The 27,554-nt window shown below is 38.9% G+C and overlaps 1 protein-coding gene and 1 pseudogene across 8 annotated transcripts in view; both read left to right on the top strand.

The window, feature by feature from the left end:
* Positions 1-27,554, top strand: part of CTNND2 (catenin delta 2) — a 928,994-nt gene that overhangs the window by 682,064 nt on the left and 219,376 nt on the right. For all 7 annotated transcript variants that reach the window (XM_025387612.1, XM_025387608.1, XM_025387606.1 and 4 more), the window contains one exon: positions 20,073-20,286. In XM_025387612.1, coding sequence (XP_025243397.1) covers positions 20,073-20,286 — 214 coding nt within the window. The remainder of the gene's footprint in view (positions 1-20,072; positions 20,287-27,554) is intronic.
* LOC112625977 lies at positions 24,876-25,549 on the top strand (annotated as a pseudogene). Its single transcript, XR_003119808.1, has one exon. The product of XR_003119808.1 is annotated as a 60S ribosomal protein L19 pseudogene (transcript).

Below are 27,554 nucleotides of genomic sequence, written 5' to 3'. Positions count from 1 at the left end.
ACAGGTGTGGTGAAAATGGTGGGTATACCTGTTGTAATTGTGCACATTGACTGAGTACCTCTCTGCCAGAAAGACCCAGCAATCCCCAAACAAAAACAAGATGGATTTCCTGGGAAGGGACTGGCGACATCTGTATTAACTAAGGATGTCACAGAGGCTGGTCTCCTGGCTCGCAACACCTCTCTATACAGATGGCTTATTTGACCAAAGCAGTCAGCTTTTCTTGGTTGACTTGATAGATTATTAAGGTCTAAATAAAGTGGTGCTTTCTGTAGCTTTGACAGTATTCAATATAGTTCAAGCTAAAAAGGAAGCTTGGTAGGCACCGGGGCTTACAATACTGTCATCCATCTGAAAAATTCCTTTTTTTTTTCAATCCTAGTTTCTGAGAAAAAGCCAATCTCAATTTGTGTTTATTTGAGAGACCACACACAATCTACTTCAACAGTTTCCACACAAAGATATGCTTATTCCCTTACCCATGTCCCAAAACTTTTATATAGAGATCCAGACTTACTAATGATAAAAGATACTTTGATATGCAACTTTACTGGTATAATGATTATCAGGCTTACAAATAAGAAGGCTGTCAGAATTGGCACCAGCACAACTCCTATGGCAAGATGAGGCTGGCTTGTCAATTCTGGAGAATTATGAGGATGACCCAACAGGGAAAATTTGAAGAATCAGGGATATTTTTCAAGTGATGAAAAAATGTTTCACTGATGCTACCCTGAAATGAGTAACACATGGTACAACTCCTTGGATACTGGAGAAATCCTATCTTATATTTGGGGATATTGTTAAGTCCCATTAGAAAAAAGAAAGGGAAAAAAGAAAAAAGACATGTGAAGAGGAAAAGGAAGGAAGGAGGAAGAAGGGAGAGAAGAAGGAGGAAGAAGGGAGGGAGGAAGGGAAGAAAGAAAGAAGGAAGGAAGGGAAGGAGGGAGGGAGGACGGATGGGAGAAAGGATGGGAAGGAGGGAGGGAGGGAGGGATTTATTTTTCAAGGGAATCCCAAATAGCAAGAAGCTCTCAAGGTCTTCAGTGGATAAGAATACGAGCCACAACCTTGGGGTACCTAAAATCCACAAGCTGCTTTACTCAAATAGTAACAAATACCCAAAGAGATTGGAGTTCATGGCAAAAGCTAGTAGGGGCAGCAGAAAGACAACCTTAAGCTTTTTAGCATACTGACCACCAGAGTCCACCATTAAATATTTACCTTTTGAAAAGTGATTAGTGGCTTGCTCTTGGGCACTGGTAGAGAATGCTTGCATCCTTAGAGGACATTTTTGGCCTGAAATTCCTGTTAGACCCTGGAAAATTTCAAATACAGACATAAAAACGGTCTGCCCCCAAAACTGTCTAATTAAATGTAAGGAATTCCTTAAGAATGACCTGTATTATGCCAGAGATGTCCACTAAATGCATGAGCAGGAAGCCTCAGAATTCAGGCTTCTCTGCATCCTTTCTGATACTTCATTCTTTTCCACAGTGAAATCATAGGCACTGCTTATGACTCTATCAGAACAAGACCAATGATAAATATTAATAACAGGAGTTGCAGACACAAGATGATGGAGAACACTTTTGAAAAGCTACCTCCTTCCTCCCTAGTTTGTGGGAAAGTTAATGTTAACAGGACAAAAACCAAAACCAAAACACCAGAGCACATCTTCCCAGTTGACCAGGTTGTATTCTCTTGAATGACTCATCTGAAAAGATACTAGTTACAATGAACCATTTCTTGCTTGTATAGACAGGATTAGCCATCCATTGTGCAATCTGCCACCTTGGGAAGACTTTTCTGTCTTCCCTCATTGAAATTATCTGAAAAGAGAGTCATTTAACAGTGGCTTGTGGACAATGGCCAATGAGTTGGCCATTGAGTCAAGAAAATGGACAAAGAGTACTTCACACTTGGTACTTCTTGGTACATAGAAGTGCAATATGTGCACAGCACACACTGAGATTGCCTTGGTCCTTTCAGACTTATATTTGGCCAGGCAATATAGATCCACCTCCTTCAGCAGGCACCTCCTCTAGCAGCCAAAGAATGAGCCCTGGTGGTTATAGGAGGAGGATGATATATTGGTTACGACCTTGGAGGGAGCAGCTTAGACTCTGGGAATGAGTGGGCACAGCAACCCTCTGCTGTTTGCACGTGTGCTGATCAAAGCAACCACTTCTTTTCCAGCGAAGCCTGAAGTGTTCCTCATGAGCACATAACTTGGCAGCAGATTTTCCACCTATGTATGAGCACTGTATTGCTGCTGTAACAAATTACCACACCCTTAGTGACTTCATACGACATACACTTACTATCTGGTAGCTCTGGGGCTCAGAAGTGCAAAATTGGTCTCACTGGGCTAACATGCAGGTGTTGGCAGGTTTGTAGTCCTTTCTGGAGGCTCTAGGATGAAATCTGTTTTCTCTCATTTTCCAGCTTCTAGAGGCTTCCTGCATTCCTTGGTCGATGGCCCCTTCACTCTTCAAAGCCAGCAATGGCTGGTTGAGTCTGTCTCACACTCTTGTCCTTCTGTTTGGACTCTCCTGCCCCTCTTTTCGGCTTTTGAAGGAACTTTGTGATTACATGGAGCTCACCCCTATAGTTAATGTTAGACTCTTTAAGATCAGCTAATTAGCAGCCTTCATTCCATCTTCATCCTTAATTCCTCTTTTCCATGTAACATGACATATTCACAGGTTTCAGGCATTGAGACATTGACATCTTATAGGGTGGCAGTGGGGGGCATCGTTCTGCCTACCACCATGTGTTAGAGTGAGGAAAATGCTCTCTCAGCTCTTAGAGGAACCCTGCGCAGCTGCACATCTGCCTGTAGGATGCCACATTACATCCTGCTCTGTGGAGCTATCTTCCTTCAGATAAGGTTCAGGATTTTTTGCCACTTAACAGAGCATTATTCCTTTGACTAGTTGGTTGGCTAGTCACATCGATCCATTCCATCTTTATGACCACATGGTCTTGAAAGCAAATGTATTGATTATACGTTGAATGAGTCCCAACTCTCATTATGAAAATCCCCTTTTGAAAATTTCAATGTAAATCACAGTTTCCTTAATTTGTCATTCAAAATCACCATTTCTCTCACCCCTGTAAACATATCTGTATTAATAAATACCTAACAGTTTTTCATATTATCTCTCAGAGTTCCCGAAGGTAACATTTTTCCCCTTTTGGTAGTCTTCCAGGCTCTAGATTTAATTTCTCTGTGATGAACATCCAAAGAAATGAATCAATGGATGATAATTTGTTTTGCAATTTAGATTTTTTTCCCATTTTAGTGTCTTAAATCCTAAAGAGTGACAGCAGAATGTGAAGATTTTAAATTATGAATAATCTTCCTTATTGTTCTGACTTTATCTGTCTCTTTACCATTTAACCCAAGTTCATCTAATGGAAATTGGATATTCAACCATGGACCCGAGTGCTACACTATTTCACATGCTTTTACATATTTTTGCATTAAAGAAAACAAGGCATCTGCATATCTATAATTAGCTGATATATTCAGCACTGGCTCCTACAAACAAGATGCAGGTGTACATAGTGCAGAGGCATTTTATACATAGTGCTGTCATGTACTTGTGGGAAAATTACTCTCACTCATGAAATAAAAAGATAAAGCTATTTTTAAAAAACGTTTTAGATGTTTGCTGGACCAGTGTCATGATATTCATGGTTGTATAATATTCTGAGTTTCTGAGATATCTTCTTAGGCACTGGAAGTCCTTGTTCCCAAGTGTGAATCTGCTTGATATATGATATTTCTCCTGACGGGCAGACATTCCAATCAGACATATTGCAGAAGTTCAAAGTCAATAGTCAAAACTGCGCTCAGTCAAAAGATAACATGGATATATGGAATGCCTGCTGGGTGCCAGGCACTCCTCTCAGCCCTGCCAACACGGCGTTGAGCAAGTTGGGCAAGATCTCTGCTGTCGCAGCACTGGCATCTGTCTGTGTGAGGATGGAAGCAGAAAATGAACCAATAAGTACGTGAAATCTATCAGGTGGTAAATGGAGCTAAGACAGAACCTAGAGAAGGGGAAGATTGAGGATGAAGGGGAAGGGGTGGTCATACCATCATTTTTGATGGCTAATCATGTTTAGGGGACACCTGCATGATGGAAGAGAAGCCACTCTGCAGACTCTGGGAGAACAACCTGCTCAGAAATTTCCAGAAGCCCAGGGCAATGGAAGCTGAAGTAAGTAAGAAACAATGATGAGAGATGGAAATAGAGAGAAGACACAGGCAGGTCAGGCAGGACTGAAGGCCAAGATTAAAGATCTTCTGAATGTGGTGGGAATCATTAAAGGATTTTGAGCAGCGATCAACATGATCTGATTTGGTTACATATGTTTTTTGAAAAGACGACTTTGACTACTGTGTGTGCAGAATTTAGAAATAAAAGACAAAAATTCCTTCCCTAAGGCCCTGCTCCATTATTAGTCCTCAGCATCTACCAGCCTATTGAAAACTGAGAGTATAATCATTGCCTTCCTTCCAGTCTGGAGAAAAATTGTGTGCCATAAAACAAATAACTCATCTGAAAATTGTTAAAGAATTAAAAATACGAACCAAGGTATTTATATAGCCTGTATTCTTTTAAATGCAAAATTAGAAAATCAGTAAATAAAACAGAGAAGAAAGAAACCTGATTTTTGTAAACCTGAGATTTCATGCATTAAAGATTTTTAAAGAGTTTACTGCTAAGAACTAACCTCTGAAAATCGATTAAAATCAGAGCATTTTACTATTTATTATTGAGGTTATAGCCATTGAATCTGGTACACTCCAGAGCTGAAAATCTTTGAACGGAAATTATTAAAGAAAAAACAGCCTTCTCAATGTCTGTAGCTACTTGAATTATTGGAAAGGAGAGTACCTACAGGCAGGTCCTCTGAACCCACAAGTGGTGGGTTACAAGAAAAAAAGAAAATTAATGCTACAAGCTTTAAATTGGAATAAAATAGTATAAAGAACTGAATGAATCCCATTTTGGTGAGGGAAGGAGGAGAAGACCTTTCTGAACGATTTTCTCTTTTAAATGTATACATTTACTTATAGACATATGTTATACATTGTTATATATGTATGACATTATACTATATATGTGTGTGTGTAAAACTATTGGCATGCATGTAATATAGCAGTACTAACCCCCAAACTGCTAGGAGAGTTATGATGCCTTCAGAATTTCTGCAGCGACCTTCCATGGAATGCCTAGGAGAAGGTCTCCTTCTCCATTAGGATGACACATCCGTGTGGGATGCACTGTATTGCATTTGATGGGATTTTTTGGTACATAATTTTATAAATTTCAAAGGTCACAGATACACCAAATGTGTATTTTCTTATGCCAAGATCAAAGCGTCATATCAATGTTCTGCTTGGACTGAAGGATAAAATGAAGAGTGAATAATATTTAATCAGCTGAGCAGCACCATTCAGTAAATCATATTTCAGTTTGCCTTGTTGCAGACAGATTTGCCTGGTAACACTTTTCTTTGTGTTCAATAGAAATGTGAGAAAATAAGGTTGACATGGTTCAGTTTGTGGAGTCTCAAAAGAGCGAGTCATAGTGGTCAAATCCAGCAGACTCCTGGTGGAGCTCCGGGGAGCTCTGAGTGCTGGAACTTACGCTTTTCCCTTTTGCTCAGCCTCTGGGATCCCAGCAGCCTCCACCCTCTGATTGTGGAGGCAGAGCTAAACGCAGAAACACAAGATGGCTCCACCAGTTACCTTGCTGGAGCTCAGAACACAGAGTTACTGGAGTAAAAACATTTAAGTTGATTGAAACAAAAACGGTTGAGAGATGTAGAACCCCCCACGTGTGTTATACTACAGATTTCTAGGTGTCAGGAAAATGGTCAAACCATTGAAGAGCTAAGATACACTTTTACATGATGGATAATTCCTTCTTTTGAACCAGCTCTCAAATTTGTTCTCATGTCTTCGTGGCCACAACTTCCCTTGTCATTCCTGCCTAGAAACCATGTGTGGGTTCTATCACCTCATTTATGTGGTTATTTCCTCCTTTGTGTGGTTTTCAATGCCAGCTCCAGTCTGGTCTCTTCCCAGCATCCCCCACACTCCCTGTCTCTTACCTCTGGGAAGGGCTCTGTGCAGGCCAGGGCCCTTACCGAGACCGGCTCCCGCTCTCCAACCTTCTGCTGCTGGTCTCTCTGTGGAGCCAGGCCTCAGCCATGTGGCCAGGAATCAGGGCCTGTTGACCAGAGCAGCTCTCTAGAAACGTGCCGCGCTCTTACATTCTGTGCTTTGGCTTTAAAATTCCCATACATCTTGTATTCTACTTCGTAAAGTCTCTATGTCTTCATTAGTATGAAAAATAGTGCCCCCCAGTCTTTGGGTGAATTTAAGGGCCAAAAAGAGGTATCATTGTCTGGCATACTGATACCTGTCCTTTCCCTGAACCCTACCATATGTGCCCTCGACTTTAAAAAGCATGGGCCTACTACACTCCAAGCATTTGAGAGTTTAATCATCTACTACATTGTACAGGTCACCAGTTTTTCAACTCCCAAGAAATCAGTTCACCTGATATTTCTTCCAGAAACAACTACCCTACCCCATTTCCTAAGGAGGCTGATTTTGTGACTTTCCTGTGGGCTTTATACACTGTATTTGTTCCTGTGTGTATCCCCTTCACTAAACCATGACTACCCCAGGGAATGTGGACCGATCTTAATAAATATCAACTGAACTGAACAAAACTGGAATTATTTTCTCAACCACAGTTTAGTGTGGTTAAGCATTGGCTTTTACTACTACAAAAATATATCTTCAAAACATATGGGAGACTTTGTCACCTAAAAATAGAAAGAAAAAAAATACATGCATAACAACAAATACTTTCCATCATGTAATACATATAATAAAGCAAATTATATTCTGTACAATTTTTACTGGCTTAATGAAAGTCTTGAGGTGATCTGAATTTTTTAAAATCAGGATATTTTTAATTTAAAATTAAAATAAATACATAAGAAAATTTTCTCGACATTTCTATCATAACTTCTTTTGGTGGAATATATTACTTTTACTTTACTTCTCATTTGTTATAACCATAGGCTAAGACACAAAACAATTTCTCTATTATTTCTGCATGTATACTTAGCATAATTTTATATTTTAGAAAGATGTTATTTTCCATTTTGCATGAACAAAAGAATAGCAATTTTTAAAATGTGTGCTTTTGTCATGCCACTAACATAGAAATTTAAATGAGGGGCTGTGTCTTTCCAAACTGCTTTGCCATCTGTCAGTCAACCAAAAACTACTGCTGTGATGATTATCAACACACTCGTTTATTAAAAGCCCAGGGCCCCAAATCGTAGTCATGCGTGATTCCTTTCTTTCGGTCAGACTTGATATTTACCACCCTACCTATAAAACAACCTAGAATTTGGCCATTTTCTAGTGCTTGTACTCCCATCAATCAGTCAAAAGCTGCTGTGGTTCTCTCACCTGGACAACGGGAGTGGCCCTAGCTGGTGGTCAGTCTGTCCTCACGTGGCACATGGTGTTTAAAACAATGAGTTAGGGCAATTCAAATTCCAGTCTTCCTCAGAGTAAGCCCAGGGCCCTGCAGCCTCATCTCGCCTCCCCTGGCCCCACTGCCTCTCTTTCACTCAGCACTAGCACACAGGTCTTCCAGGTCCCCCTCTCTTTGGGGTCTCTGTCACTCCATGTCACCGAGTCTTTGCTCAAGTGTCCCCTGACCCACTCCCCGGCAACACCATCACACACTCTTCATCCTTTCTTCCTTCTCTGACTTCTTTTTGGTTCTTATCACCCAGAAGAACCCAGGTGCTGATGGACCTAAAACTTGTCCAGTTTAGCGGATCTTCTTTAAGCAGAAGAATACAAAATAATGACTAGAAAATTGCGAGGTCCTCTTTTAGTAAAGCCGCCTCCAGTTTTCATTATTGCAAGGGTCATATTTGCTCCCTTGTTGGTTTCTTTACTTAATTCCTGACTCCACAGGTTCCTTGACTCCTTCCATCAGGGACCATGGCCCATCACACCTCCTCTAAGCCCCAGCACCTTGAGCAGACAAGGCCCACAGGAAACATTTGCCAAACAAGCAACTGTCCAGGCCTTATACAATGAAAGCTTTGCGGGTAGTATTTGTAGGCCTCTTATATTCACATTCTTAGATGTTTTAATGATTTTCAAATAGTTAAGTTACCTATCTACCTTTTGGGGTGTGTGTTTTCAAAATTTCTATAGGGTCATCCAAAATTCTCTTTGAGATGTTGAAAAATGTGTGACTTTAGCTTTGCCACATACAAATAAATATGTTAGATCTTGTCCTCTCCAAACAAAGAGATAATTAGATTCGTAATTGTTCACCTAAAAGGTAGGTATTTATGCTCAAAGGAGATGACTGATTATTTCTTTTCAAAAGTAAGACTGGAATTTGAAGAGTATTTGTTATCAGGCAGTCTTAGATATTTATTTCTTATTTATTTTATTTTTATTTATTTTTAGACAGAGTCTTCCTCTGTCATCCAGGCTGGAGTGTAGTGGCAAGATCTAGGTTCACTGCAGCCTCCACCTGCCAGGTTTAAATGGTCCCCGAGCCTCAGGCTTCTGAGTAGCTGGGATTACAGGCGTGTACCACCATACCTGGCTAATTGTTGGTATTTTTAGTAGAGACAGGGTTTCTCCAGGTTGACAAGGCTGGTCTCAAACTCCTGACCTCAAGTGATCTGCACATTTTGGCCTCCCAAAGTACTGGTGTGAGCCACCACACCCAGACAGTCTTATATCTTTATTTAAATTATCTCTATAAAACTACCAACTGTCACACTCTATCCTTATTGTATTGACTGGGTGGAGGAGGAGAAAGAAAAGGAAGTGAATACCCGAACCATCTGAAGATGTATCCTAACTTTAGTATGTATAGTATTCTTCCCTATGCGGATATATTAAAATTATATTTAAACTTTTAAAATCAGTATCACTACTGAAGCTGAACAGTATTGTATATCTGCATACAATTATTACTTTTGAAGTTAAATTGCTTCCATTCTTGTTTGTGTTCAGGACTCCACATTCATTCTTGAAATCTCATAGATATTCCTTTAACTTATTTTTGCCCTTATTTGGTTTATTTAGTTCTTAAATTCTTGGAATGTACATGATCTATAGTCAACTTCCCTAAGACCTTTAGGTATGATTCAGGCCTTTAACATTGGCTTGCAATTCTTTGTATCACACATTAGCTCCTAAATACACTGGGCTTTATTTCCTGGTTATCCACTCTGTTCCGCTAAGCCATGCTGTCTACTACATCAGTACCACAACATTTTAACTATTGAGGCTTTAGGTAGCATTTATAAATGAGATAAAATAATTTCTCCCTTGTAGTCCTCCTTACTGAAATAGTCTTACTTTTTATTGCTTGCTTAAGATTCCAGAGGAAAGTTGGAATCATTTTGTCATGTTTCAGAAAATCCCTTGAATTTTGATGGAAATTGTGTTAAAAGTATAAATAAATTTTGGAGAATTTATAGCCTTTTCAATATCCACTCTTTTCATTTATGAACAGAGCATTTCCTTATACTTCTTAATGTTTGTGTTTATATTGTTCAGTAAAGTACTTTAATTTTATTCATGTTGATTCTTTACCTCTTTGGTAAAGAATGTATTCAAAGACTCAACCTCACTAGTAATTAGGAAAACACAAATTAAAACTAAAAAGAGATATCACTTTACATCCAATAGATTGGTTAAATTCAAGGAAGACTTTAGCAATGCTAAGTATCTAAACTTCTTGTCTATCATATTCATAGCCAATATTTTGTTGAGTTCTTTTCTCGCAACTTAAGTTTGCTTATAATATGTGTGTGTCAGTCCTTTTCACTGTGGCTCCTGGCTTTTGTATCAACCTTAGATCTTCCCAGTAATATATAAATATCCATTTGTACATCCCCCTAGTGCTTTTTTGTTGTATGTTTCACATTTACATTTCTAATCCATCTGGAATTTACTTTTTGTCATTGTGAAGAAATCAAATGCTATGTCATCCCTTATGTGGTGAGCCTGTTTTTACTAATTCTAGGTATCGAATCCATACTGCTTTCTGATGAAATCCTATAGTCTTGTAAACATGTGTATCTTTTCTGGAGTTTTTTTCTTCTCTCCCATTGTTATCTATTGATTCTGGGGTCATTTCATATTGTTCTGTATATTGGTGCTTTAGAATATGTTCGTCTTTCCATAATTCTTTATTTTTCCTGTGATTTTTTTTCCTATGTTCATTCTTCCAGATGAACTTTAGTGTCACTGTGTCCAAAAACAACTTTAAAATTTACTGGGCTTTGGATTTGAACTGCTTTAATATTTAAATTAATCTAGAGACCAATGGAAATCTTTATAATACTGAAGGAATGTGATAGTCCATTTACATTTATTCACATCTGCTTTTATGTATTTGTCAATACATGTCATTTTCTTCATACAGAAACTTCCCAATTCATAATATATTTATTTCCTAAGTATTTTCTATATCAAGTTGCTTTTCTGAATGGAATAATTTTCTCTTAATATTCTGACCAATTATTTTTAGTATATAAGAAAATTATGAATTTTTATATATATCCATGAGGAAGCTTTCATTTTTAAAATTTTAAGCTAGTATTTTACTGAATTTTCTAATTAATTCCAAAAGGTTTTTTCATCAATCTTGATAATCGTGAGTCTTTTTTCCAAATGACCCACCTCCTTATTTCAGTTTTTCAGTTTTACTCTATTGACCATCACATCCACAACAAAGTTAAGTAATAAGGCTGGTAACCAGTGTCTTCACTTTATTATGGATTAAAAATGAAGATCATTCTAATGTTAAGTGGCTTAAATGCCATAGTAGTGGCAGGTTTTCTCAGAGTCAAGTTCAAGCTCAAATAGTCTGCTCAGTTAACTGTGAAGCAAGGACTTACAAAGCTAAAGCCAGTAACAAAGGCTAGTGGTGGATTTGGAGTCCAGGCAGGGAAATCTAGTCCAGGCCCCAAAGGAGAGACCTCTGCTTAATCAGTTGGGGAGGATGAGAGCTGTCCAGCAACGCAGAAAAGAAGCCAAAAGATCAGAATTCAGAGACGTGAGAGAGAAAGAATGTGTCAGCCCTCACCATCCATCTTTAAATATTTTAAACAATGTCCATCTTTATAAACAGTGAATATTTGTTTTAGGATATGGTACTAACTATATGTAATTGATGTAATAAACTCAAATAATATGAGGCCTTGAATGTATTCTTTTTTTTTTTTTTTTTTTCCAATTCTTGAAGTTCTGGGATACATGGTACAGAATGTACAGGTCTGTTACATAGGTATACACGTGCCATGTTGGTTTTCTGCACCCATCAACCCATCATCTACATTAGGTATTTCTCCTAATGCTATCCCTCCCCTAGCCCCCAACCCCCCAACAGGTCCTGGTGTGTAATGCTCCCCTCCCTGTGTCCATGTGTTCTCATTCTTCAACTCCCACTTATGAGTGAGAACATGCAGTGTTTGGTTTTCTCTTCCTGTGTTAGGTTGCTGAGAATGATGGTTTCCAGCTTCATCCATGTCCCTGCAAAGGGCATGAACTCATCCTTTTATTCCATGGCATATATGCAGTATATATTCTTATGAAACATCCAATAGATTAAATCTCCTACTGTGAAGTAGAGCATACATCTGCTTGAATAGACTGTGTGTACAGATCTACAGAGATAGGATAGTAGTCAGAGAGAGAGAGAATAAGTGTAAGTGTAGCCTTTAAACCTGGGAGCATGGTCTTGGGAGGAGAAATCCACCCTGCACTCACACACAATATTTGCCTCTGACTGATGATGTTACAAAGTTATTCAAAGAAAGCAGTTATTCAAGTTATTCCAGGCCCTAGAATTTCTTAGGTGCTTTCTAGTCTAGGTTCATCAACACTTTGTAATTTGGAGAAAATCATGGGATATTAGCATCATGAAATATCTAAATGTGGAAATAAAAAGTCACATTGGAGTTTAGTTAGAATGCAGTAAGAGTTACTGGAGGCTTTCTTCGTAATTGTCAATGCTTTGTGATTTTTTGCGTTCAGTATCTGCAAGGACAGCTCAAAATTTACACCAAGTGATAGAAGCCATTAGACTTATCGAGATCACATTTCCTGAGTGGCATCTTTAGAAAAGAAACTCGAGGAATCACTTGAAATTGTTCGTGTTTAAAAAAAAACGCAGAGGTCTTTCCTGGGTGCACTTAAAGAGTAAAGTTGAAACTCACTTACAGTGTTCAGCAATTCTGAGGACTCCCAAGTGTGTTTTTGGATGGTGTCTGCTCTCAGAAAAACAGTTGCCAGAAAAAAAACAGCTTTGAGGTGCATTTGACCTCCAAGACTGCTTCATCCCCAGAAGACTTCACTGCTCATCTCACAGTTAGCAAGAGATCTATTGAATATATACGGTTTACATCCTAAATCCAATTTATAAAGTTAAACCCTAAATTGTATTCCTTTCACTATCATGTATCAACATTTTATTAAATTAATTTATATTTTGGCCAGGTAAGAAAGCAATTAAGAATATCATTTAAAAAGTGGATATAGTAGATAGTTCTGTGATATATAATGTTTTCTGAGCACTTTGTTAATCAATTCACTTTTGAAATCTCATTTAATCCTGAAAACAACCTATGAGGTAGGTTCACACTTTGTTCATGCTTCACAGGCATTTAAGTAACTTACCTGGGGGACATCGGTTTTAAGACTTGATTTGAACCTAGGTCTGAGGTAGCACCTCCAGTCACTGCAACATGCTTTCTCTCGAAAACACAATCGAGAAAGAAACATTACTCAGCTCGGTTCGCCTATCGAATGGAGAATGCAGGCCGTTTCATACAACTGGAGGGAGAGAGAGATTCTCAAAAATAATTTCTACTAAAAAATTATGACCTTTATGAAATATACTTCTGTATTACTCAGAGACAGCTACATGGATATACCTCAGTTCAGATTTTATGAAAACATTGGTTGTTTAACTGGCTTTGTAATAAAAGTAAGGGTTGAAATTCAGTGAGGTAAAATGTGCGTTTTACAAACTGGTAACTTTGCACTCTCTACATACATCTGGTTAATCATCTGGTTTGGGATCCACAAACTTTGTATCTTCCATTAGCTTATAAGCTGAGAAAATTATTGAAATTCTTAATATTAAAAAGGAATGTGTAATAATTATATCACTTACAAAAGCTTTTTCAAAACCGGCACCATGGAAAAGTAACAGTTAATTGAAAATTTAGGAAAAAAATCACTGCATTCCCTTATCTTCTTTTTAATCAGCTCTTTCTATAAACCCGTTCTCAGACATTGGGATTTGAGTTTTCATAAGTATCTAAAGAAAATAAGTACTGTAGTACATAGTATCCATAGTTTGTGTGTGTGTATATATACTGTATATGTGTGTGTGTATATATGTTTATGATATACTATACATATATATAGTATGTAGTGATAGTCTTGCATACTATTATTAAATTTTACTTTGAGTCTCAGGCACAGCCTGGTTTCTTTCAACATGAACCCAGAAGCCCAAAGATATATCCATTGTATTAAAATGAAAGATTCCTGAGAGGAATAGCAGCACACACCCAGGTCCTTACCTGTTTTGAGGTCCTTGTCTCACCAAATAATAGGTTGACAAAAGCTACTCCAGCCTTTTCTATCTTCCGGCCCCAGCTCCAAACCCCTCCCTTTTGCAAATGCAGAGCAGGTGAGCAGTCTCTTCTGTTTCCCTGAATGCCTGGTAGGCCATGCCCTCAGGGTCTCACTATCCTCTAAGCAACTTGTCCTAGTATTTTTAAGACAGATACCTCCCGAGAGGAATTCTATTGCAAGCTGTTTAAAGTATTTTTTATCCACTATACATCATCATTATCATTACCTTTTTATGAAGACTGTCATAAATATCTGAACACCGCTGTAATTGAATATGCTATAAATTATTCATTGATGTTGATATCAGTTGAATGATAATAGCTAATTCATTGACAAATATATGCTATTGTCACTCTATGCAGATTATGTTAAGAGTAACAGATCCTTTGGTGATGAGGCCCTATTTTTGCAATAGGTACTATTGCATTACTTGCATTTCTCTTGTGTATAGTTTAATTACCAATCCATTTGTTTTCTGATTTAAAAGCCTTAGATATATTCTACCTTGTAAGGAAAAGGCAAAGAAGAAACCCACTGCATCCTTCTCTTGCATGATTTTTAGATACTCTCAGTTCCTTAGATGCTCTGAGTTCAAATTGTAAACATACTTTGAAGCAGTGGATTTTAGGGCAAAGGTATGAAAGCCATTTTTATTCTTCCCTGGTGCAAACTGGGAATGCATTCTAGTGTTCATTCCCCAGAGATTATCTGCATCAGGCTTAACAGTGCCCTCACTGTAAACAACCTAAAAACAAAACAAAACCAAACAAAAGACAGGCAGTAGGGCATAGTTTTGTCTTATTTGATTGGTTAATTCATCTTTTGTTTCCCCTGGGGATGGGGTTTACCAGCCTCCACCTCCCTTACTCCTTATAGATTATTCTTGCCATCTAGATTCCTGAAGTGCACACCTAAGCAGAAAAATAAATGTGAGGCATTGACACAGGAACAGCTGACTAAAGTCAATCATCTATCAAAGAACCACTTAATAAATGAGTTTAAGACCGTCTATTCAGGTCATGTATGAAAGGTCCCTTCTGGTCACTGTCCAATTTTATCAGGTCCGGGAAAGTAGCAGACATGAGAATTGTTCAGTCCAGATTCAAATGAAGCTATCATTTCCCCATATGTATTTCAACATTCATTGTTTCAATTTTAATCATTTGTATAAAAGTAAATAAATCTGAATCACACAGGTAGTCTTAAAAGAGAAGGAGACACAATGAGGCACCACTATACACCTATCAGAATGACCAGAATGAATGCAAAAGGTGACAGCACCAAATGGCTAGGGAAGATGTGGAGCAACAGGAACTCCCATTCACTGCTGGTGGGAATGTGGAACAGCCATTTTGAAAGAATATAGCAGTTTCTTACAAACCAAACATACTTTTATCATGTGATCCAACAATGGCACATCTTGGTATTACTAAAGAAATTTAAAACGTACGTCTGCTCAAAAACCTGCGCGCAAATGTTTATAGCAATGTTATACAACATTGCCAAAACTTGGAAGCAACCAAGATGTCCTTCAGTAGATGAATGAATAAATAAACTGTGGTACATCCAGAAAATGGAATATTATTCAACATTCAACACTAAAAAGAAATGAGATATCTAGCAAAGACATGGAGAAACCTTAAATGTATACTACTAATAGAAGACAATCTGAAAGGCTACATCCTATGTGATTCCAACTATTTGAAATTCTAGAAAAGGCAAAGTCATGGAAACAGTGAAAAGATCAGTGGTTGCCAAGGGTCAGTGGAGAAGAAGGGATAAATAGGCAAAGCACAGAAGATTTTTTAGGGCAGTGAAACTATTCTGTATGAAACGATAGTGGAGGATCCATGTCATTGTACATTTATTAAGAATAGAGGGTACAGCCCAGAAATGAACCATATTGTTACTTTGGACTATTGAACTCGGTAGAATTTGGGTGATAACAATGTGTCAATGTAGATTCATCCACTGTAACAAATGTACCTTTAAGGTGCAGATCTTTGATAGTAGGGGAGGCTGTGCCTGTGTGGGGAAAGGGAGTACATGAGAATTTTGCTCTTTCTGCTCAATCTTGCTGTAAACCTAAACCTGCTCTAAAAAGGAGAGAGAGAGAGATAGAGAGGGAGAGAGAGAGAGAGAGAGAGAAACAAATACCTGACAACCAGCTGCACCATTCATCTGATAAATACTTATTCACTTACTACCTTGTGACAGGCACTCTTTGAGTGCATCTTATTTTATTGTTGAATTATATATAAATATAAGATATACATTAACTAGCATTTTATTGACTTTATTTTAATGCTATGAAACCTAAAATCTTTCAAGATTTGACTTTTAAAGAATTCTGCCTGAGGCCTGGCACGGTGGCTCACGTCTGTAATCCCAACACTTTGGGAGACCAAGGTGGATAAATTGCTTGAGCCCAGGAGTTGAAGACCAGCCTGGGCAACATGGTGAAACCTCATCTCTACTAAGCGAATCGCTTGAACCCTAGAGGCAGAGGTTTCAGTGAGCCGAAATCGCGCCACTGCACTCCAGCCTGGGTGACGGAGCGCAACTCTGTCTGAAAGAAAAACAAAACAAAAACAATTCTGCAGGAAGATGATTAAAGAAATAATGTGAGGAGAGGGTAAACTGACCTGCAATGATGATATGTTAACAAAAACCTGGGCTCATATGGAGTGATCGACTAGGGGGATAAATTGGAACTAGACAACTCGTCATTTTTGGGGAGAATAAATAAAGGTGCCATTTCAAATAAGACAAGTTTCTTCTGATAGGTTTTCAGAAAGTTGTACATTTTAAGAGTTTAAAATAGGTTTGTTTGGAAGCTTGGAAAGATTTCACGTTAGGTACCAGAAGAAACTGGTAGATAGATTGGGTGCAAGAAATTGGAGGAAGGGGCCGGGTGCGGTGGCTCACTCCTGTAATCCCAGCACTTTGGGAGACCAAGGCGGGCAGATCACCTGAGATCAGGAGTTCGAGACCCGCCTGACCAATATGATGAAACCCCGTCTCTACTAAAAATACAAAAACTAGCCAGACATGGTGGCATGCGCCTATAATCCCAGCTACTCGGGAGGCTGAGAAAAGAGAATTGCTTGAACCCGGGAGGCAGAGGTTTCAGTGAGCTGAGATCATGCCGTTGCACTCCAGCCTGGGCAACAAGAGGGAAACTCCATCTAAAAAAAAAAAAAAAAAAAAAAGGAAGGAAGGAAGGAAGGAATTGGAGGAAGGAAGGGTCCTAGAGAAAAGCAAAATAGAAGGAAAGTGAAGAGGACAGCATCAGAGCCATGCACAGCCACCAGAAGCAAGAGGACTGGAGTCCACGTCAGGGCCTTCCTTCTGGTCCTGATGGGAGAGGGGAGGCTGCAGCGGGAGGAGGGAGAACCAAGGACCTGGCCATCACATTTCACACATGTGGCCATTTACATTTTAACTCTGAGTAATGTTTGGCTTCAGAAAACGAAAGTAGGATTCTCACATTCTTAGATAAAATTCAATCCCAAGAAAACAAGTTTTAATATAGAGTATCTGGTGACCCCAAATAAGAGCAAAAGAAAAAGGTTAATTGATTTATATATGTTTATCTAAATAGATTAAGATCGAACCGAAAATCTCACTATAAGTTTGGGCATATGGCATTAATAGGGCCATACTGAAAACATTGTGTTTTCATTTTAGCATTAAGAATTCATGCTGCATTCAGTTTGAATTCATTTTCCCTTTAATGTTTTGGAATATTTTAATCACTTAATTCATTAAATCATATGAATTGGAAATATATTATAATAAATTAGGCAAATTAATTATAACATCCAGTATTGCTAAAATATATAAATATGAATAAAATGCATAGATTGATTGATGATGCCATCTGTTTTTCATATATAACTAATACATTCACTGTAAGAATGGATTTATGATCTCTTTTCAATGGTTTCATTATTGTTTAAATAACTAAACTCAGAGAACTTTGAACTAAATCACAGGTGGGCAAATATACACACAAAGAGAAAGTGACACTCATAGTTTAACCTTTTTTGTACAAGTGGAATATCCCTTCTCAAGCACTGTAATAAAGTGGGTGTGCTTATAATCTGGGTGCATGAACAGGACACACCTATATAGGAATACAGACATCATCTCTCTTGGGCAGGTGTCAAGCAAGCTGTGGGTAGAACTGTAAGTTGGGCAGAGTTGTTTCCCACTTCTTTTTCTCTTTCCTTAGTTGACCCAAAAGATCCTTGAGTCTCTCTTATCCAGGTGCTGTCACCATCCTCAGGCTGGGCAACCATAACCCCCTCAACTACACTGTCCCTCTACATCCCTCCCTCTTCCTTCCCTATCATGTTCCTATGGAGGTGCCGTATGTGAAACGCTGCATTCGTGGTTTCCAAGTTAGGGATTTAGAGTCCAAGAGTGCTCTGAGGATTTCCCCCTTTTTCTGCTTTCATTTGCTGATGAATGAAAATAATTCCTGTAGGCATATTCGGAATCATCAGAGGCCACCCTGTATGAATGAAGCATGCTCTATTTTGTTTGTAAACTGGGTTGGAAGAGCTGCAGGGCTGACGCCTCTGGATACATCCCTGGCTGTTCACAAAAGAGGTGTTTGTTTTTTGTCTTTAAAGAGGGATATTTCTTCATTTTGAAAACACTATTTTAGCAAAGCTGAGAAACACCAACACAGCAAGTAATATATTAACCCTCTCCATTCATTTGACAAATATTTCATGAATATTTATGATGTGTCTGGCATTGCACTGGTTTTAGGGATAGGGATATATAACACTTTTCCTCCCGGAGCACGCATCCTTATAGGAGAAGACAGAGGATAATGATAAACATAACAAATAAGTTAGAATATGACAAGTCCTATGAAGAATTCAATAGCACTTGAAGATAAACAAGAATGCTGGCTTGGGGTGAGGGTGTGGTTCCAAGTGCAGTTTTAAACTGTGTTAGAGTCACCTGACAGAGAGCAGCACTTGGGCACTATTGAAAGAGCCTGGGGATGGCCGGGCAGGGTGGCTCATGCCTGTAATCCCAGCACTTTGAGAGGCCAAGGTGGGCGGATCACGAAGTCAGGAGATTGAGATCATCCTGGCTAACACGGTGAAACCATCTAAAAATACAAAAAAAAAAAAAAAAAAAAAAAAAAAACAGCCGGGCGTGGCGGCGGGCGCCTGTAGTCCCAGCTACTGGGAGGCTGAGGCAGGAGAATGGTGTGAACTCGGGAGGCGGAGCTTGCAGTGAGCCGAGATCGCACCACTGCACTCCAGCCTGTCTCAATAGAAAAAAGAAAGGGAAAAGAAAGAGGCCGGGGATGTAGCCAGGTGTCCCGGCACGTCTGTGACATGAATGAGTTTTTCTGTAATCAAAAAATTAAGTAGAGAAGATGCAATCCTTCGATCTGAAGAACGCTGAAGCATACAGTATAGGAGAAGAGTATTCCTGAATGAATCATGCTCTTTTTCCATATACATGCAAAAGTTTTCAGATGCAGCTTTGCTAATGAAAACCCTGTGAAATAGCCTGTGTGTTAAGTAGCCACTTTATTTCGTTTCTAATTTAAATTTGAAATTGTTCCCCAAATCAAAGGGCAACCAGGAGAACATGCATCTCGAAATACACAGCAAAAATATTTTTCATTTACTTATAAAAGATTAAAATTTTCTTTTCATAAAAAGAAGAGTAAAATGTACAGTGGTTTTGTTGTCGTTGAATCAAATACCTAAATTAAGCGTAACGTCCCTTGGCCTCACATGTTCTGTCTCTCATGTAAGAAACATTCTTATTTCCGAGGGTCATCTGAGATAAAACTCCTCGTGTCAGTTCTTCCAGTCTTTCATTTTGCTTCTGGTTCCTTTGAAATGTTTAGCACATATCCCTATTAAGCATAATTTTAACATTTTGTACATCATTCCTGCAGCCCTTTAAGACAGTGGTTAAATTTAATAAGTCTAGGGAATGAGGATCACTCTAATGCCTTTTATTTCTTCATGTGCTTCATCCATAAGGATGTGGCATGTTTTTATAGAGAAGTGTCTAAGGCACTCATTATGAAGTTAAAATCACCTTTCCCAAATTCTGTGGTTTGAAAGAAATACATTTGGATTTTTATTGGTAGGGTATTAAAGCAAATACAGGCAATCAAATATAAAACAAACACTTACTTTTTTTTCCGTTTCCTTTTGCATGCCTTAATTCAGTTTGGTGCAATGAATTGCTAGCAGATACTTTATATGAAAAACATGTTTTGGGGTAGGTAGGGAAACCTTACACTGTAAAGCAAAAGTGGTGTCCTTTGCTCTTTCAGATAAGGAGACAAGGAGGCATCCAGCTCCTGGTGGACCTGTTGGATCATCGGATGACCGAAGTCCACCGTAGTGCCTGTGGAGCTCTGAGAAACCTGGTATATGGGAAGGCTAACGATGATAACAAAATTGCCCTGAAAAACTGTGGTGGCATCCCAGCACTGGTGAGGTTACTCCGCAAGACGACTGACCTGGAGATCCGGGAGCTGGTCACAGGTTAGAATCATTATTAAATTATTATACTTTATCTCAAGGTAAACTTTCCATTATCCAACACAGAGGCAGATGTGCTAATCAAATAAATATTGTGGTGTTCTAATAACGTAGGCAGTCTCAATATGTGTTTTCAAATGAGTAAACAACTGAAGAAAATGGTATCAGATGGGACACGCATGGATTGATCATATTCAATAATCCAGTAAATGTAACCCTCACTAAAATTCTGTGATCATAATCAGCTTTTGTCAGTGGATTTAGAAGTAGTTGAGCATCGTACAATACCCAGGGCTCTTTGTTAGAATAGCATTAATAATAATTGATCAAAGGACAAGGCGTGTCAGTTTTTGCTAATAAGGTATATATTCTGGTTTCTAGTGTGGTTAGCAACAGACAGCTTATCCTACTTAGCAGTTAATTTTTTGAATGAAATATTCATGTCTATTAGAAGTCACAATTATTACATATTAAGGAATTTTTAAAAAGTGAACATGAAAGCTTTTCCATGATTGTAGGACTTTTGGGTTTTGTAAAATGGAGATAATTATAGTAGCCACACTATGGTCATGAGGGCTTAAGAAATGAGACGCTGTAAAACATTTGACACGTATGTGGAATACATGTGAACACAGTCAGTGTTAGCCATGAGCTGTCATCTCTCCCTTTTAAATATGCAGTGTTACTTGGAGTATTAATGGCCCAGGTGGCCTCAATACAGCATTTCAAATTACTCTGCCACTTACTCATCTTAATCATGCTCACTATCATTCGAGGTGATATTTGGTTTTCAGTTCATCAAAAAGTACCCCATCAGCAAGTATTTAGCAAATGGATTGCGTAGTTGACTGGTCTAAAAAGATCTTTTAATTATCTGTGATTCAATCGACCTTCTGTCTTAACTCTAAATTTTCCTTGTAGCTGTGCTGATGAAGTAGATGAAAATGTATTTTTTAAGAAAATACATTATTCAAGCTAGAGAGTCACAAATATTTGTCCAGTTCTGGGTCAAGACTTCCAACTTTCGTATATTTTCTTAAATATACACTCTTTGAGATTATTGTCACATTTCTTTCTCACTCTTAGTTACATTAGAACTAGATGCAAATTGTTTTTTTTTTTCTTTTGTTTTGTCTTTTCGTAAGTAGAAAATCGTCTTTGTGGAAAAAATAATAATTGTTAAGAATTACCGTACTACTAAAGCAATATTTCACACTAAACTAATGTGGGAAGACATGAGTCAGGGAAAGTAAAAGTATTTTTATCTACTCAGTGTGATGTCTATGATAGTTTAGGGGTGAGCGATGTAACTGAAAGTATTTCCTACCATTATGGTTATGAACAACCATCCTTATATTTGTGGGTTTTGCTTAAGTTGGAACTGCCTGCAAAAGAAAGAGCTCAGTGCATGTGATGGGGACAGGAGGCAGTAAGACTCCACCAACAGATACATGAAGCCATGAGAAATGAAGACCAGCAGAGCCCTTCTGTGTACACTGTATGGATTCATTTATGATTTGAGAATAATTGGATTTGACTAAAATTTAATTTTGCTCCAACACAAAATTCATTGTCTAGAAGAACCCCTCTGTGGTGGCTTCCCTGATTGCCAAAGAAACTCAGCCACGTGTCAAAGGTTGAGATGAATGATGGCTTAAAACAGAATGGAAATGCCATACCCCTGACACATGACATCTTCTGCAGTATAAACCTTATCCTGTGCTGACATTTGAAGCAGCTATAAAGAACTGACCACTGTCTACTCCATTGCCTTCAACATTGCTTCTGACAGCTTCTGGGTGTCAGCTGTTCACAAGTGCCAGGGCAACATCAGAAATTCCTATGTGAGCCCCATTTGGAAAACCAAAGGCATAACCTCTTGTTTCTTTTCCTGGTGAAACATGGGCTGTAGGAATGATGCTTGCTTGATGTACGGAGAGGATACACTCTTACTCCACTTCTTTTAAGAAGGAGGAGGTTTGCACCCACTGTCATGTTTGGACCCACTGTGTTTTCATCAGCATGTGCTAGGAGTTTGAGGTTCTCTCTGTGTCTCCTCCTAGGAGAAATGCCGTGATAGCCACATCCATTGAGAAGGACAGTGGTTGTTACTTCAATAGATGTTTTCTGCCTTTCCAGAAGCATGTTCATATTGTGCTTGGCTGAACTTCAGGCATCAGTTTCACCTTTTTCAAAGAAAAACATATCAGAACATGTTGACAAGCTGAAGTTCATGGTTTCTGAAGTTGCCATCATGGATTCTTGAGAAAATCCACAAGCCCCTCGGCCAAGCTTCCACTCTGGTAAAGGAAATTGGAAGAGAGTATCTGGGAGAACATTCTAGCGTGGAAGCAATTGCTCCTGTAAGCCAGTCTAGTGATTGGCTCTAGACAAAGCCTTCTGAGTTTCCTTACTGACAGAAACCTGAGGGGGCCTGGAAACCTGCAGGAGTCAGCTAACTTCTGCACAGACGTTGCCTCAATGATGTAAATCAAGCCAAAGCCAGCTTCACCGCCTAAAGCAAAACAAAATGAGGCAAAAGGAATTCACCTCAAACAAAGCTTGGATTCTGTTGACCAAGCCTGGGGTGCCCTCAGTTGACCACACAGTGCCGCCACAGAGATGCCTACACCAGTGCCCACTGCCCACTGCAGGGTGAGGCTCTGATCTGAATGGTCAGGTGTGTGCAGCACTGGCTGCTAAATATTTAAAGCAATGGGCCTGACAAACAAGACCACATTTTAGGAACTTGCTAGATGAGCAGCAAGGGAGTGGATGACTCTGAGAGGTGGAGTAGTGTGTACAAGAAGAAGGGCTGGCTTCACATCTGTTGTCACAAGGAGCCGCTGCAAATCTGTTTAGGAATTAGGTCAGATATCCATGCATGGTTAAACAAAACGATGATCTAAGTGTAACAACTATACCCCTTACTTCCTTTGCAATTCTCCCGTGCATCTAATACAGAACTCAGCGAAGAATAACGACTCAGTATGTTACAGGAGCCCCGCCATACAGGGGAGTTTTTCTGATCACTTTCCTGCTTATTATCTCATGGATGAGAACAAATGTTGAACAAAAAATTACATGGGAAGGCAGGGTGAGGTCTCCCTTTGAATTTCTTACTTATTCGTAGACTAGGATGTATTATAAACAAATATTCAAAAGAATAATTTTAGTGATTTTTAAAAAACTAAAGCATAGTTTATAAACCAGATTTTAGATTAGACCCAGCTATATATCCTGAAGAACCTATGATGTCAAGAGTGCCAAATTATAAATAAGAAAGAAATGATCTTGCAAAGCTTTACATTATGTGTTGAATATTGCTCGGCAAACTATTCAAACCATGATAAAGTGTTGAAACTGAGATGTTTACATACATTTACATCCAACACATAAACATGCATGCTGAAAAAAACAGCTGCCTGTTTTCACTGCAGTATCTCTTCACAGTAGAATATATTTTGCTGCCTGCTACGTCTTGCAATAAATAATTTTCTTCCTATGCAATAATTACTATGAGATGATGATGAGAATTTTTGTTAAATCCAATCGAAGCTATTGTATGCTAGCCGTTGCTTGAAAAGCTCCTAAGCAAATAAACTTTGATTAGAAATGCTTCACATCCTTTGGGCCTGACTCATGTAATTTTTCTCTCTCTAAATGTGGAAATAATGGACCAAAATTTTGAGTATGCCCAACTAAAGATTTCAGAATGCTTTACAAATCATAATAAAATGGTTTTTATTAAACTGTAGAACTTAGTAAATAAGTGTTATTTTGGTGAAAGCACGTGTCTTGAGAACTGTGCTTCTCCAGGAGAAGAGTATGTTTGTCCATCTGATGCTTCGCATATCCAGATGGTCTTTCCTTTTAGTTAAGGAGTCAGGCTGAGGACTCAACCTTGTCCTTCATTTTGGGCATCATTAATTCCCTCCTTTCTCCATAAAAGTCCCTTCCAGAATCCTCTGTCTTCGGAACGGATTTGGATTTTGCTCTCTAGACCTGCACGGCAATCCTGGATTAGAACTTCTGTTTCCAAGATCCTGTGCCCTCTTCTCTCTTGTTTTTCTCTCTTACAAGTTCCTGAAAAGGGATGCTTAGGAGATTAAATTCTGAAAAAATAAGTCTTTAACCCTCACACATGAGTGATGGTTACTAGATACACAATTCTAGATGGAAAATTGTTTTTCTCAGGAATATTTTCTATAATTTAATTTTAGACTTAATACTATTAAAGTCTCTCGTGATATATGCGGTGTTGCCTTTTTAAAAAAAAAAAATTGAACATTTTCAGTTTAAAGAGTCATGACCTTGTTCAGTGCCAGAAAATTTTCTTCTTTTTAAAAATAATTTCTTTGTCTTCATTTCCTCTGTCCTCTTTTTCTGAAATTAGTCAGATTTTGAGCCTCTTGGATTATTTCTCTTGTATTTTCTTATATAATTTGGAGCCCTTTGCCTTTTAATCATATGTTCTGAAAGAATTCTCTAGTATCCAACTTTTATTTTCCCCCAATTTTTCTGTGACTTCCATGCTCCCACTACCAGGGGCCCAAGAGGGTATCATCTTTTGAAAAGAAAAAATCGGGAGCTCTTTCCTTTCGCTGCTGCGGCCGCAGCCATGAGTATGCTCAGGCTTCAGAAGAGGCTCGCCTCTAGTGTCTTCTCCTGTGGCAAGAAGAAGGTCTGGTTAGACCCCAATGAGACCAATGAAATCGCCAATGCCAACTCCCGTCAGCAGATCTGAAAGCTGATCAAAGATGGGCTGATCATCCGCAAGCCTGTGACGGTCCATTCCCAGGCGCGATGCCCGAAAAATACCTTGGCCCGCCGGAAGGGCAGGCACATGGGCATAGGTAAGCGGAAGGGTACAGCCAATGCCCGAATGCCAGAGAAGGTCATGTGGGTGAGGAGAATGAGGATTCTGTGCCGGCTGCTCAGAAGATACCGTGAGTCTAAGAAGATTGATCGCCACATGTATCACAGCCTGTACCTGAAGGTGAAGGGGAATGTGTTCAAAAACAAGCGTATTCTCATGGAACACATCCACAAGCTGAAGGCAGACAAGGCCCGCAAGAAGCTCCTGGCTGACCAGGCTGAGGCCCGCAGGTCTAAGACCAAGGAAGCACGCAAGTGCCATGAAGAGCGCCTCCAGGCCAAGAAGGAGGAGATCATCAAGACTTTGTCCAAGGAGGAAGAGACCAAGAAATAAAAGCTCCCCTCTTTGTCTGTACATACTGGCCTCCGTGACTACATAGATCAGCTATTAAAACAAGCCTTTATCTGCAAAAAAACAAAAAAAAAAAAAAGAAAAGAAAAGAAAAAATCTAATAATTCTCTTTTGTGTTTTTTAATAGCTCCTATTTTTGTTTTATGAATGTAAAATATTTTTGAATTTCTCTAAGGATATTATTTAGAACTTAAGTTTGTTTTTATCTCTTTAGCACGAATTATCTCAATTTTTTTTCATTGTCAGCTTTTCTTTTTTTATGGTGGGCTTTTTCATGGATTTTGCAGGCTTACTTCAAATCTGTGGTGGTCCTCAATCTTCTGCTTATTTTTAAAATAGTGGAATAGAGTTTCTCTGAGCTCTGTGCATGTCGGTGAAGCTTATTCACAGTGAAGCTTCACTTCAGGGTGAGTGGGTGGGAGGGAACTGTTGTAGTGGGGAGTCTTGTTAGTGTTTTAAAGAGGAGGGTTTTTCTCTGAGGCCCAGATATCCGCAGTACCTTTTTGGTTCTCCCCAGTGCAATTCATCTATTTGGAGATTCTTCTGAGTTGTTTATTTTGCTTGTGTGGCCTGGAGGAAGGGGATAGTACTTTCCTGTCTGCTGGCTATTCTTTCAAGCTAGGTGGAAGTGGAGAATGAAAGGTGACTACTTCCTTTCAATCACCCCTTTCTAGCTTGTCTTCCCATTTCTGCACCCCAGGTTCCTGCCATCTCTTTAGTACAAATCTTTCCTAGGGTTCCACCAGGACAGTCAGCCACCTCCCTGGGATAGGGTCCCCTAGATGTGTATCTTGGGCTATGCTGGCTTCTCCCTCAGCTCCATCTGTCAGCTCACCTGTAGCTGTTTTGTATCTTACAGAAATGTGATGAAATTTCTTGTCTGAATTACTCCTTCCATTCTTTTCTCTATTCCATTATGTCCATGATAAATAACATCTGTCCTGTATGAGTTCTGAACTCATACAGTTCTGAACTCATACAGTTCTGAACTCATACAGTTCTGAACTCATACAGTGAACTCTGAACAGTTTTGAAGGTTGAACAATGTGTAAATATGTTTACAGATATTATCTCTGTTGCTGATAAAAGCCAGGCTGGAGGCCTTCTTTAAGGTCTGTCAGCTAAGTGACCTTGCTAATGTCACAGAAGTTCGGGTATAACATTAATGAAGCACCTGCAGGGAAGAAGACACCAGAACAGAGGGAATGCATTTCTCCCACTAACATCCCCAGCCTATTTTTCTTTCACCCTCTTTGTTATGATCACCCAGAGGCGTAGCCCCTCTCCCTAGAGCAGGAGCTAAGCAGTTTGTCAAGAAAGCTCTTCTTCTGTCTTGATGGCACTTTTTGGGGATCACCTGGAATTCCTGGTGGGCAATTTATATATTACACCAAGAGGCACCAAAAGGGGTCAGAGGAGCAAATTATTTAAACAAATTCAAGGTTACTATGTTCCCAAGATTTAAAATTAAGTCCAGTTTTATTTCTTATTCCAAATATTGTCCAGATATGTTGTCCAACATAGCACATTAGAGGTTCTGTGAGAAGATTAAACAACATTCCAAAGATAAAAATGAATAGAGACATTTCAATAATGAAATGCCAGCAATGTAGAGATGCTTCGAATTTTAATATGAACCCCACCAAATATCAAATTCCCATGGAGAAATTAAAAATCAAAGTTTAAATCCACTTTCATGTTGAAGTCCAAAGACATTAAGGTTCAAAGGAATTAAAGTCAAAAAATCAATACCTCTTGCCATTGTGTGTTAAAGTTCAAAATCCACAATTCTTAAGTTAGCTAATGTGTAAAAATCATCTTCTCCAAATTTTTTATTTTGCACAGTCTCAGCCAGGGGGATTCTTGTGCCTCTATGGGGCCTGGGTCCTCTAGCAGCCTGAATTTCGGGGCTGCCTCACACTGGAATTGGCTACATACTTTCAGGGCCTCAGGCGATGCATGATTGCATTGTCAGCTCTCCCTCCTCTCACTGTTCAAAGGTGTGAGCAATGGCCCCTGCCCATCAAATGTAGCAAGCAAG

This window comes from Theropithecus gelada, chromosome 6 (assembly GCF_003255815.1).
Source record: "Theropithecus gelada isolate Dixy chromosome 6, Tgel_1.0, whole genome shotgun sequence".
In the NCBI taxonomy this organism is placed as follows: domain Eukaryota; kingdom Metazoa; phylum Chordata; class Mammalia; order Primates; family Cercopithecidae; genus Theropithecus; species Theropithecus gelada.
The sequence above is the reverse complement of the archived record's forward strand: the minus strand, read 5'-3'. Positions and strand labels throughout refer to the sequence as shown.